Here is a 14,124-nt window from a genome sequence, read left to right on the forward strand (position 1 = left end):
TGGATTCACTTGTTCACAAAGTAATATTTCATTGGTTAAATATTTTACTTTCCAGTTAAAACTACAATAGGTTAAATCTCCCCATCTCCTCCTTCCCTTCCTTACTTTTTGTTAACTGAATATTGTAATCTGGGTTTGCATAAAGGGCACTGACTCCAAAGGAGCTGTTATACAACTGGAAGAGTTGGCATACTGGGGTTTTTCTATATTTAACACTTAACTTAACATTTAACACTTAAAAATAATCATTGCTAATTTTTCTGTGAAAATTTATGGTGAAAGCCTACGTTAAGGTAGAATAGTGATAGAAATGTAGTCGTGTTAGTCTGGTGTAGCTGAAGCAAAATACAGGACTATGTAGCACTTTAAAGATGGTTTATTAGATGATGAGCTTTCGTGGGCCAGACCCACTTCCTCAGATCAAATAGTGGAAGAAAATAGTCACAACCATATATACCAAAGGATACAATTAAAAAAAAAAAAGAACACATATGAAAAGGACAAATCAAATTCAGAACAGAAGGAGGATGCGGGGGGGGGGGGGGGGGGGGGGTTCCACACTAATACCAACCCTGATACCTTCCCTTGCAACAAACCCCGTTGCCAGCTTTGTCCACATATTCACTCTGCTGATACCATTATTGGACCTAACCAAGTGAGTTATAAGATCAAGAACACACATTCCTGCGCATCCAGAAATATAATTTATGCTATCATGTGCCGAAAGTGTCCGTCTGCTATGTACATTGGACAAACGCCTCAGACACTTCGCCAAAGGATCAATGCCCACAAAACAGATATTAGACAGGATCACAAAGAAAAAACAGTTTCTTGCCATTTCAGCCAGAAAGGACATTGTCTCAACGACTTAATTACCTGTATCCTTCTTCAAAAGCCTTTTAAAACTGCACTTGAAAGGGAATCCTCTGAACTGTTATTCATGCTAAAATTCGACACTTTGCGCGGGGGTCTCAACAAAGACTCTAGTTATCTTACCCATTACAAAGAGAGCTTCCCCAATTATCACCTCTAATATCATTAGCTCACAGACATTTACCTTTCCCCTGCTCTCCCCCCCCCCCGTATTTTGCTTGAGCTAAGGTAGAAATTCTACCATCACTGCTATGCACAGTATGAGGACAAAGAGCAGGTGACCTTAAACGTCATATAGTAATTATACAGTTAAAAATGTTTGTATGTTTAAGAGTATCTGTCCATTTAGCCATTTTTTTCCTCAGGAAGATCTTCCATTTCAAAACTGGAGCTTTAAGGACCCTTTCCTAAATTGATCTTAGTCTAGTTTAATTTTACTTACTGGAGCTGAACATTGACGCTTCTTAACTGTGGCTGCTGAGGGATGTGAATATTTGTGGTGAATCTCCAAATAGCTTTGTCACTTACTGCTATTTAAGTAACAAGAGACCGGAGCTGAAAATAATACTTACACTTCACTAATTCAGATCACTCTGGAAACCTTTAGCTAGCTAATTTTTAGTTAATTTTTAGCTAGCTAATGTGACAACACCTTTGTGGGATAATTATTACCCTATTTTACAAATTGGGAAAATTCAGGCAAATATATTGTCACTTTTTGAAAGCCACATAATAATTCATTGGTGCAGCCAGGGTGAGAAACCAAGAGCCTCTTGTCCTGTTGTCTTGTTTGGTACACCATCTGTGCTGCCTTTCTGTGGTGAACCTGGATCACTTGTATTAAGCCCCACGCAAGGCTATCTAGTACTTTACACTCACTTTTCACCAGCTACAGGTCTCTGAATCTGGGTTATATTAATCAGACAGCAGGCCAATTGTTTGTTGTTCGCTAGATTAATCCTGTTCTGTATCTAGAAATACTATTGAGGCTACATGTGGAAGAATGATACAAACTATTGCACAACATAATATTATGGTACCTTTTCATCTTAGTATTTTATGATGCACATGAACTTTTCTTTTTGTTGTTAGGTATGGATGAACGAACAGGTGCTGCATCTTGGGGAACAAGTGGGCAACCAAGTCCTTCATACGAGTCTTCAAGGGTAAGGTTTCCAGTTAACTCTAAGGAGATTTGGGAATGGTCCACAAAAAGATGGCATATTGAGCAAGAACATCTGATGTGGCAGTACAGGAGGCCCCCAAGATGCAACCACCCGAGTTCCTCCCCCCCCCCACTTAAAACCATTATTGTAAGTGCAGAAGGGGCCGAAAACCACCGGCTTACGTCCCTCGCCCACATTTACAACGGCGTATGACACCTACCATAAATGCAGGTTCGAATTACAACACCCCCGACTTGCGATGTTTCGTGCGGAGCCAATTGCATCACAAGTTGGGGGCCTCCTGTATTTGTGAGGAATGTATCCCTTCAAACATTTGCATTAGCATCTCGTGATGATATATTTTGATGACTTTACATGTAACACTAATAGTACTGGTTGGTACTTGTATAGTATAGTACTCTACAATACAGAAATAAATAATGCTTTTATAGGCCTGGTGTACACTAAAGAGTTAGGATAATGTAAGGTAGCGTATGTCAACCTAAATATGTACATACTACACCTTTACTCTTGCCAGGATAGTGCCATACTACAGTGACTTAATAACCACCTGCAAGAGAGAAATGGGGCTTATGCTAGTGTAGTTAGGGCAATGCAATGTCCATGTAAAAAGTTGTAACAGGAAGGAGTGAGAAAAATGATTCTTCTTTACCTTTGAGGATAGATCAAGAAGCAGTGAGCTCAAATTTCAATATGGGCAGTTTAAGTTGGATATTAGGGAAAAACTTTCCAACTGTCAAGGAAACCTTGGGCTGTCACTCCGGAGTGATTGTTGGTGGTGGGAGATTTCAGCTAGACCCTGTCTGCTCCCTGGGCTGCTGGCTTCTCACTTGGAGCCAGGCTGCTTCAGGGGTCTCAACTACTTGCTCCCAATGGGGCTGCTGCCTGGGGTCCCCCCTTCAAGCAGGGCAGCATTTACTGAATTCTCCTTTGCTCACCAGGCGCAAAGGTGCTGTCTGGGCTTTCTGCTCCCTATTATAAACATGGCTGCACCGAGGCTCCCTGCTGGGAACCTGGTAGCTTCCTAGGCTCTTGGGTGCACAGCTCCTTGCTTGGAGCATGAATGGCTGCTGTACTTCTGGCAGTTGGTGGAGAGCTAAGATCCCAAGAGTGGTGGTAGTTGGGCTCTTACACAGAGCTATGTAGAGCTGAAAGCCTGGAGTCTCAGCTCCTTCCCCCCCTCCACTCCTGTGAATTCAGTGGAAGTGCTCCTGATGGGGGGATTCACCACTGACAGGAGGAGGGCTGGGAGGACATGAACCGTCACAGGAATTACTGTGGTAGTTGTAAATCGACCTAACCTAGATTGACTGAAGTTTGTAGTGTAGGCTTGCCCTTTTATGCTAAATCTTATGATACTCCTTTCTTTTATGGTAAAGATATATTATTCTTATTTTACAGTGGGGAAATTGGAGTAGAAATTAAGTAGCCAATTCAGCTATTTAAATTTCTTTAAAATGAACTTCTTTAATACTCTTTATTAAGTTTGATTGGTAAAACTGCATGATAAAACAGTGCCCAAAAACCAAATGTCCCCTTTTCTCCCCAAAGCAGCTTGTCCATGATCCTGCTCACCCAGTCATTCTCCTCCTTATGTATGCCCCTTCTTCTCCCATGAGTCAGCAAATTCAGTTATTGGTGAACTAATTGACAGAAACAGATTTAGGAGCAGGAGTCTCAACTGTGCAGACATTCTTCCTTAGCCCCTTTACATTTATCCAAAGGTCTTTTAACTTCTATGCCATAGATCCGTGGTGTCCAACCAGTTGTAAAGCAGTAGCAACTATAGCAAATGAGCCACACTCAACTGGCCAAATAGCCACACATGGCTGGTGGCTAGTGTGTTGGACACCATGACCATAGATGATCTCTGTTGATGTGGGATTGCAAAAGGAGAAGGACAGGTTCAGAGGTAACCATATTTTAGCCTGTGAAGTTAAAAACAGCATCCTAAATTTTGCCTGAAATATAAGTAGGTGCAGTGCCTGAAAACAGATGCAACATGTTCTGTGTGAGAACTGCTCTGCAAGTGGACAGCTGCATTTTGCACCAGCTGAAGTTTCTGGATGATCTTATGGTATAGGTCAGTTACAGATGGAATTAGTGGTTGAGACAGGATCAGAACTCAGGAATTCTAGCTTCCGGTCATGCTCAGAATATGAGACCAGGTATGTCTTAAATAAAGAAATGATACTTGAAATCTGAGAGTATTTTTCTTCTGCTTGAAGTTTGTAAAAGGAATGTTACAAGTCTCTCCATTTTATTTTTAGACTCATATGGTGAGGGAAAAAATGACTTGCTTTCACAAAGGATATATCTACATTTAAAGATCTAAGTTACATCAATATATAGCTATGGCAGTAACTAACTTGCTTCTGCACATCCTCACTATGCTCCTTGTCAGTGCTGTGCATTGTTAGTAGGAGTGTTTGTGCCGATTGAAATGTCAGTGTGGGGCATTGTCGGATGGCTTCTGAAAGCCAGCAACAATTGATGTAAGCAGTGCAGTGTCTACAACTGACACCCCATCAACCTGTGTGTAGGGCCCTACCAAATTCACAGCCATGAAAAATATATCATGGGCTGTGAAATCTGGTCTTTTTTGCGCTTTAAACCTATATGGGGAGACCAGTATTTTTCAAATCGAGGGTCCTGACCTAAAGAGGGTTTGCTGTAGGAGTTGCCAGGGTATTTGAGGGGGGTCGAGGTATTGCCACCCTTAGATCTGTGTTATTTTCAGATATGGGTGGATGGAGATTGACAGCTGTTAGTGAGACACCCAGCTCTGAAGGCGGTACCTCACCATCAGCAGTGCAAAAGTAAGACTGGCAATACCATACCATGCCACCCTTATTTCTATATTACTTTTTCAGATCTGGGTGGTCAGAGCGTAGTGGCTTCTGACTAAGGGCCCAGTTCTGCAGGCAGCTGTGTAGAAGTAAGGTTGATAATACCATACCATGCCATCTTTACTTTTTGGCTGCTGCTGGCAGCTGCTTTGCTTTCAGAGCTATGTTCTCAGCCAGCCGCTGCTGCTCTCCAGATGTCCAGCTCTGAATGGAGCACTGCCATCAACAGCAGTGCAGAATTAAGGATAACAGAATCACAACTCCCCCTTCAATTACCTTGTGATCCCCACCCAACTCCTTTTTGGGTCAGGAACCCTACAATAGTAACACCATGAAATTTCATATTTAAATAGCTGAAACCATGAAGTTTATGATTTTTAAAAATCCTATGAATATGAAATTGAACCAAAATGGTCCATGAATTTGGTAGGGGTGTCACTGCAGGTCTCATGAATGGGTAGTTAAGTCAATGCAGAAGCCGAGTTACGTTGATCGGATCAACATTTTAGCATAGTTGCTTAGAGTTAGGTTGATGTATGATGCTTTGCAGCGACTAAGGTCTATAGCGTAGACCAGAGTGAAGTCTGAGGTAGTTTTACATGGTACTTAACATGTTACAATTTTTACCTCATTTCTGCAACATGGAAATTGTAGAACATGTTGTATGTCTTTGTATAGCAACTTTTAAAGAATTTGTAACTTAAGACACAAAGTTACAAATGACTCTGTAGTCATTTTTACATTTGAAATGGCACCATATACATAGTCACGTATTGGTATTTTTTTTCCTGTGTGTCTTGAACACATTGATAATTCTAAGTGAAAAACTTTTATATAGCTATTAATTATTGAAATGCTGAATTACCCTACTAGGATTCGAGCCTGTGCTGCTTTGGTTGTGTATCTTATGTTGATCACCTGTGTCTGAATTTGTAGTGTCACATATATATGGATTCTTCTTCTAATAATATGAAGTTGAAACTTTGCTTTTAGATGAAGCAGATAATTAAAACCTTTATGTGTTGGTCAAACATCAGGCATACGTGAATTACACACCAAAGTTGGAAAATACAGATGTTGATGTCATAGTATGCCTGAAGTTAGTGGGAGGACAAGAAATTAATTAATTTTGTTGCTCTTAAGGCTTTGAAAGAACCATGAATGTAAGCCTGGATTGAGCTGTACAGAAACTCCTCAATAACTTAAATCAAATCCTGCCATTTTTACTCACTTATTATAATCATGCTTACCACGGGAAGGTTCTCTCTGATATGTTAATTTGCCTATCAAAGATAATACTGAACCTGGGTAAAATTAATGTGCCTATTCAAAGATAATATTAAACCTGGGTAAAGTTGGCAGAATGTGGCCTTAAATCCTTATTCTGCTGTTCCTGTCATACTATTAAATACTTCATATTGTCCTGTAACAGTAATTTAGGATATGTCACCATGGGTTTGTTACATAGTTCTATGAACATCTAAGAAAACGTAAAATCAGGGTTCTGAATGTGCTCATGCAAATGTAAGTCTTGGGTGAATTTTGGATGAATAAAATAGAATTACATGTGCTTCCAAGTGCGTTCATGCTTTTTTTTCCTGTAAATGTTGATAAACATTGATTTCACCATAAACACACAAACTAATGAAAAATATTTCTATTGATGGTGATCAAAATTTTATAGATAGGCAAATTAAGAAAAATGCTGCTTTCAGGACTTATTAAAGTTAAAATACAGTGCATTAGGCTTTGAATTAGCTTGTTGCAAATGGACTAGTAGAAATTGGTATGATTTGATTTAAGAATATTTATTTTGTATAGTTTGACATGTGATGTAGACAATTTGTAATTTAATAATTTATAAAGTTTAACTTTTTGAATCTCAACGTATACAGTAATCAGTTGTATGACACACAAGTCCCATAATTTCATGCCTGTGTGAAAATTTAAGTAGATGCAAATTTGATTTAAAAACTTTTTAAAAATTGATATCTGTCAAAATTATACAAAATTAAAAATCAAATTCTGCTGAACCTAGTTTTAAGGTAAAAATACACAGACTAGAAAACAGTGTATAGAAAAGGTCTTCTTTTAAGACTGTATTCAACTGGAAATGAAACAACATTAGAAATTATAGTGAGCCCCAGATGGTATAATCTTTTGTGTATTTTTCTCCTTATTAAACTCATTTTATTTCTTGCAGTGTTTAAGAACCTGTGGCCCTTGAGGCAAGAATTCCTTTAACTTCAGTTGGGAGTTCTGCCAGAATAAGGACAACAGGATCCAGCTCTAAAAAAAGAAAGTGTAAAATAGTCCAAGACTTTGGTTAAATGTTCTTGTTACAAATTGTACTTCGGAACAGATCTTTTTATGCTACTTTTTTTTGCATAATTTTTGGAAGTTAATTTTATAAACAGAGCTAATCCATTATCCAACATACAGTGTGACTCTAGGGCTGACCATAACAGTTCTTTGGGGAAGGGCATTCTGAGTAGCTGTGTCTCCTTAGGCTGCTTGTGCAGTGCTGCTTCTGCATTCAAGTTTAATGGCCAGTGGAGCAGCAATTTCATATTCTACCCACAGCACCATGTGGTGGCCTCAGAAGGTGCCCCAGGAATTCTCCCTATGCAAGCTTTTAGCATCCAGAACTATGTGCATCAGGCAGAGTCCTCTGCAGTTGCAGAATAGTAAGGAGGCAGAGCAAATGATGTGCACATCAGATGACTATCTTGGTTTATGGTGATAATTAGATACCCAAATCAATTCCAGAAAGTTCAAAAGGTGTAGTGAATGTAGTTGGATCCAGTATGACATTCTTTCATTGCATATATGAAAATATTTAAAGGAGGGGGCGGAGTTTTCTTTATATTTTTGTATGAAATGTTGAATGAGGCGTAGCTGTTCGTGTTGTCTGCTCTTTCTACGCGTAAATAACATCTTCATGTGTATTAAAGGAATACTCCAGTGCTGTTTTCTCAAAAATCAATAACTTTATTTATGGTTTATGATTTATTACTGTCTACTTAAAAGTGCTATAATATAGAACTTATTCCATGGTGTCCACATCTTTCTGCAAAAAATAGGACAGGGAGAAACTCCATTCTGCTTTGAAATCAATGGGAAAGCATTGGGCTTAATGTAGCAAGTTTAAAGACAACTGACTATATATTTATTTATAAGTTTGTGTGTGTGTGTCTTGTGGGTATGGTTTGTGGGTTTTTTTGCTTTTGTTTAGGTGTAAAATTTTATTTTAGCTTGCGAGTCTTTATTTGGTATTGGTTGATGTCCAAGTATTTCAGATGAGGATAACATGATTTACGCTCTGTACCCTAACAAGAGCAGAGGACAAATCGGGCTACAAAGCATGAGAAAAACTTGTTCTGAGTGTGCTAATCTAGGTTTTGGGAATGAAGATCAGACAAACTGTTTTTAGGGAGCAGGCATAATGGTACAGGTTATGCTTTTTTCTGAGGTTCCTAGATCTTGTCTAGTGATAAACTAAAGAAACAATACAAATTTAAAAGAAAACAACTAAACTCACCTGTCTCTATTTTAACATTTTGAAACAGAGTCCAGTGCTCTTCCCATTGATTTCAATACAGAATGTTCAGTCATGTCCTAATTATTCTTACTACTTGCATGTTTACAGGAAAATGGCAGTCTCCATGGAAAAAGCTCAGACATCTCCACAGCCATAGAAAAGTTGAAACCTCAAGAGGTACTGCTTAATCTGTTTCTAATTTGAGTGTGTGATTTATCTTCCTGTAGCCTCATGCGGGAGTTTTCCTTTAAAAGAGTACATTGACTTAACTGTTTGACTCTAAATCAGTGACAGAATGTGGCTGAGATTCTCAAAAGTGCCTAAAGGACTTAGGAACTCAATTCCCATTGGAAATGAAATGACGGTCAATGGAAGTCAGGCACCTACGTCCCTTAGCCTCCTTAGAAAATCCTAGTCTACATATTTAGTTATACATTTTAACAAATAAGCTTGAAAATGTATATTTTGCAGTCATTTTACTGCCTGTACTTCACATCCCATCACACCCCAGTTCACATTTGTGAATCTAGGAATGTTGACTATCATCCTATTAGGTAAAACAAATTAGGGAGAACTTGTATCACAATATTACTGTGATAACCTCAGATTGGGATGCAAAAAGGGGCACAAATCAAGACAGGCAACTTTTGTGTACAAAATATAAGGTGTTCATGATTGTCAATTCTGTTATAGATGCAAATTTCTTATTCAAACGAGTGCTTAAAATGACATAGTTTTGGACCTGTGAACATTTGTATCAAATCCTAAACCCATAACATGCTAAATCTGGTATAGTGAACTGTGGCAATCAGTTTAGATTGCTCCCTGTCTGAACAAGATGTTCAACTGGGTTTTTCATTGTAAATACTTATGAAAAAAATCATAAGAAATGATTGCCTTGGCCATAAAGACTTTCTCTTTTACAGGAATGAATCAGAAATGGTAATTAGTGGGTCTAGTGGAACTCTGCAAAACTCTGACGTCTGTCCTGTCTTTCAGATGATTACACTGAAGTCTTATTTATGATGATGTGTTAACCTTTCTTTCTGTTGGATTGTGTGTTTTCCCATGAATCTTAGGTCACATGTAAAGGAATAAGTATAGTGATGTTTGCATGCGCTACATGTGCCCCAATGCTTATTAGCATGTATTGGGTGCTTCCTTAAAGCAGGGGTGAGGAACTTCATGCCCAGGGCCTGGATGTGACCCTCAGCTTGCCTGGATCCAGCCCCCAAGGCTCAGAGATACCCCCGCATTGGGGAGCCCACACTGGTGCTCCAGCCCCACTGCCACCCAGAGGGCTGGAACATACAAAATCTACTAGCCTCCCCCCCCCACCCCCGGCTCTGATGTGCGAAGGGAGTGTGAGGATGTGAGGAGTGCCTTTTTCCTTCTTAGTCAGAGACTTCTTGCTTTGCTTCTCATTTGTGTGCAGCCTCCGACTGATTTTCCTGTGGGTTGGTGGCCCCACCCTTGCCTTAAAGAGTAACATAGAATTATTTTTTTTTCATTTGGATTCAGTATCCTTTGCATTTGCACTGTTGCAGCCTTCTGTTCTAAAAAGATGTAAAGTTGTTCTTTGAAAGTCTTGCTAAAAACACTTAGACCCTAATTCTGTAGTACTTAACAGAGGGAAATGTCAACTGAATCCTGTGAGATTTTGGCCCTTCACTCTCAAGAGTTATTCTTCTAGTAATGATATACCTACCAATATCCAGCATTTCCACTTCTTTGTGTATTGTCCTTTATAGAAGAAAACTCATATCATGGGAACAAATTGGTGTAATTTCTGTGTCTCGGATAAACATTGCCTTTTAATTAAAGGTTATTCTATTTCTACTATGGTATTTACTGCACTTTGAATAATGATATCTTTTATTTTTGTGAATTAAACACCTGTGTGCTTGATGCTTTCTTTGTTTTTGTTCTAACAATGCCTGTTTAATAAAAGGAACAACTTTGTTTTGCATCTGTTCAGATGTGTCTCTCCAAAGGAAAAATATTTAAAAATACTAAAATCAACCATTTCTCCCTGTGGTAGGCTTCTTTAGTATTTAATAGGCAAAAACCTAGGCCATAATTTAACTGTTATATTTTCTTCCTGGAATCTAAGTTGCAAGTGTTTGTGTGCAGTTCTGGCACATATGATAAAATAAGTACTATTAAATGTAATAAATAAATGAATACGTGTTTCAGTATAGTTCAAGTTGGGAACCAATTTTGATAATAAGTATGCATTTTTTCTTTCTGTGCTTCTAGGAAAAAAGTTTTCTTCCCCTATATATATATATATATATACATACACCGTAACTGTTCCTTCTAAATACAGTCGTGTAAAACTACATGAAACCAGAGTTGGGTGGCTACAATAAATTTAGACCGTACTCTAGCATCAACAGATTGTATGGCCTAACCATCATTATGTCTGAAATAGCTGAAAATATATTTTAGAGGCCAAAGGGGTATAGTTTGTTTCCATCTGACTTCACTTTTTACACCAATAGTACATTTTAATTTGGTAAGAAATCAAAAACAGTATCAAGAAAAGATAGCAAGTTTTGAAATAGTGTTTTATACCTCTTAATCTCAGGTACAAAACGAGAGAGGAAGCTGTTAAATAGCAAAGCAAGACAAGAGAGATACAGAACTCCAGTAAGTGTTATCTAGTCTATTGTGTTTGTGTCCTTTTTGTCCTTTTGTTTTTTGCTGTTTATATGCTTCCTCTAGTTTATTATTTTGTACCTGAAAAGATTATCTGGTATGAAATTCTATTTAAAAAAACCCAAACAAACAAAACTTCCTGCACTCAAGGGTCAAGAGGTTTTTCCAAACGTAACGTAACGTGTTTATGTAATTAATTTGATACATGTTTCTAGACACTGAGTGCCAAAATATAGTCTCCAAACACCATGTGAAGGTATCTAAATATCTCAGACATATTTGTTAATATGCTAGTTTGTCGTGTAGTTTTTTTCCCCAGAGTTTTCCAAGCTTTGTTGAAAGGCTATATTATTCAGTTTTTCAATTCAGTGTGCAGGTTTCATATATATATATAATAATTTCCTAGAGTATCGAGTGAAGCATTGAATTCTGTTTGCAGATTAGTTTCCAACAATAAAACATAGTTCTTTGCGTATGATTCTTAGGAAAGAGACAAATAAACCTTTTCCTGCTTTAATAGAGTGTTCAGTGTAGGAGATTTTTAAGGTACAATTGGGTATTTGGGATAACTAGATTCAGTGGCTCTCTAAATCATTACAACTTCAGTGTAACTTTTGACTCAGAAACCAGGGGGAATCTATGACAGTTCCAAAATGGAGTACTTCAGTGAATAATTGTTTGAATTCATTCTCCAAAGTTCTAAAATATGGAGGGTGCATAGGTTTCTAGTTCTATGTTTCTCCTCTGTGAGAAGCTGCTTATCTGTTTCAACATAGTATCTGTAACATTAACAAAATACTTTATAAGCTTCAGAGGGGTAGCCAAGTTAGTCTGTACAGGATAAACTTAAAAAACAACAAATAGTATGTTAGCACTTTAAAGACTAACAAAACGTGTAGAAGGTATCATGAGCTTTCATGGGCACTTACTTTATCACAGTTTGAGACTGCATAGCAGATTTGTGGATCAAGTGGTATTCTACCAAGGAAAGACAGAATACCAAATAATAGAGACAGACAATAGTGAGCTGGGATTAAAAAGGCTGGGGACTGGCAAGGTAAGCAAAAACGGGATGAAAAGTAGGATTTTCAGTTAACTTTGATTATAAGGGAGGAGTTTATATGTTTCCTTATTTATGAAGTAATATATTCATTCTCAACCTTGTTTCTATCAAAATCCTGTGTAACACCAGGAAAAAAGTTTCCTGTCTGCCATTTTGTATGGTTAGTTAGAAGGGGAAAGTGTTCACAATCTCCAGGCTGAGAAGTCATGTGTGACTAATTCTATACTGAACTTTAAACATTTAATCTTGGTATCTTCTGATAGAAAGTGTTAAATACTGTGTTTAGCTTTCAGACTGTAAGGGTGCATCTACACTACACTCTTATCTTGAAAAAAGTGATGCAATTTGCATAGCTTATTTTGAGTTAATGTAAAAATAGAGAGCTATTCCGAAAGGTCCCTTAATCCTCATGGAACAAGGTTTACAGGGTTGTTGGAATAGTGGGCTGTTAGTTTGAAAGCTATTTCAAACTAACGGGCGCGCTGTCAAGATGCGGAAAATGCTATTTCGGAATAACGGAAGTATCCCGAAATAGCGCCGCTGTCTAGCTGTGCCCTAAGTGTCGTACACAGTGTGAATCATTATCTTTGAACCTGACTGTTTAGATTTTTACTCTGCAGCCATTTATAATGGTGACTGATAATCATTCTCTAGCATTTATTTGAGGTGATAATGTCAAATATATGTTTGTAATGTGGAGCCAATAAGTCTTGTTGAAACATGTCAGCATTGTTTTCAAATGAACCCTTAACATGTCACCTCCATGTCCATCTGTTTCCATTTTTATTTTTTTCACTTGAGAAAGTCTTTGAGTCTGTTACTCATATTAAATGTTTACTAACCATTATTGTGAGACTCTTAGAATATTTCACATTCTGTTAAAATGTATAGCCTGAGGTGTTAGTATCGGTACTTTGCTGCAGTATGAGATCATTGGGGTTTTTCCACCTTGGGCAATTGGAACTGAGGCATATCATCAGTGTAGTGCGGTTGATCTCCAGGGCAAAGAGGAAGGTGACATACTTACAACGGAGGCGTCTCTGTCTCTTGTTGTTTTTAATAATAAACAACATTAGGGTCAGCCATGGAGGAAATTGCTTGAGGATGGGAATTGTGTTTTGTAGCTTGAACTAGTCTTTAATGTTTGTTGATTATGAATGAAATTTTAGATCTGTTACAGTAGTATTGTTAGAATAAAAATGTACACAAAGGTTCTTGACATGTATCTTTCTTTATGTATACAACTTCAATAGAAATTTCAAATTTCTAAGGAGGCATCTGTAATACCTGTGTTACAGTTCCAGGGTGAGCTACATGTTGACCCCACTGTCTCTTTATGGGCACTACTTCTAAGTGACTGGCACCTACCTGTACATCTTTGTGTGGAACAAAGCAATTCATTTCCACTCATAGACTGGGTAACCAGATTATAGTCCTCTTGCTTACCAACTATGTTCTCAGTATGTTCATCTGGATCTGGTCTCTCCAGTTTACGCATGTCTCCAGGGAGTCGAATGTAGACTCTCATTGGTGGATTTGCTATGTAGTCTGTTTGTGCATCAGTAATTTAATTAGTCATTACCTGGTTGCTGGGGAGGTGGGAGGAGTTCCAGGTGGACTGGAATTAACCTGTCAGGATGTGTTTACACTATTAGTGTTACAGAGGTACAGCTGCAGCTAGAGTTTTTCTTCAGTGTAGTAAATTCACCCTTAGAAAGTAATTTGGCTACACTGGGGGTTAAGTTGACCTAACTGTGTTGCATAGGGCCTGAAATTTTTCACAGCTTTGAGCCTTATAGTGATGTCAATTTAAGTTTTAGGCCTTAGCGTTTCATAGAGCCAGTCATTCCATAGTAACCAAACAGCGATACACACAGTGTTTCTGTAAATTATACAGATATCTCCCATGTTCTTCACAGCTGCAAACTACTTGTGTGTGATAGTGTTTTT

General features: G+C 38.1%; 1 protein-coding gene across 3 annotated transcripts in view; it reads left to right on the plus strand.

Annotated features, from left to right (window-relative positions):
• The window catches only part of TCF12 (transcription factor 12), a 350,291-nt gene that overhangs the window by 114,996 nt on the left and 221,171 nt on the right, over positions 1 to 14,124 (plus strand). For 2 of the 3 annotated variants that reach the window (XM_075897314.1, XM_075897315.1), the window contains exons 4-5: positions 1,966 to 2,039; positions 8,559 to 8,627. In XM_075897314.1, coding sequence (XP_075753429.1) covers positions 1,966 to 2,039; positions 8,559 to 8,627 — 143 coding nt within the window. The remainder of the gene's footprint in view (positions 1 to 1,965; positions 2,040 to 8,558; positions 8,628 to 14,124) is intronic. The other variant, XM_075897316.1, reaches the window with a different exon arrangement.

Source organism: Pelodiscus sinensis, chromosome 14 (genome assembly GCF_049634645.1).
Source record: "Pelodiscus sinensis isolate JC-2024 chromosome 14, ASM4963464v1, whole genome shotgun sequence".
Lineage (NCBI taxonomy): Eukaryota > Metazoa > Chordata > Testudines > Trionychidae > Pelodiscus > Pelodiscus sinensis.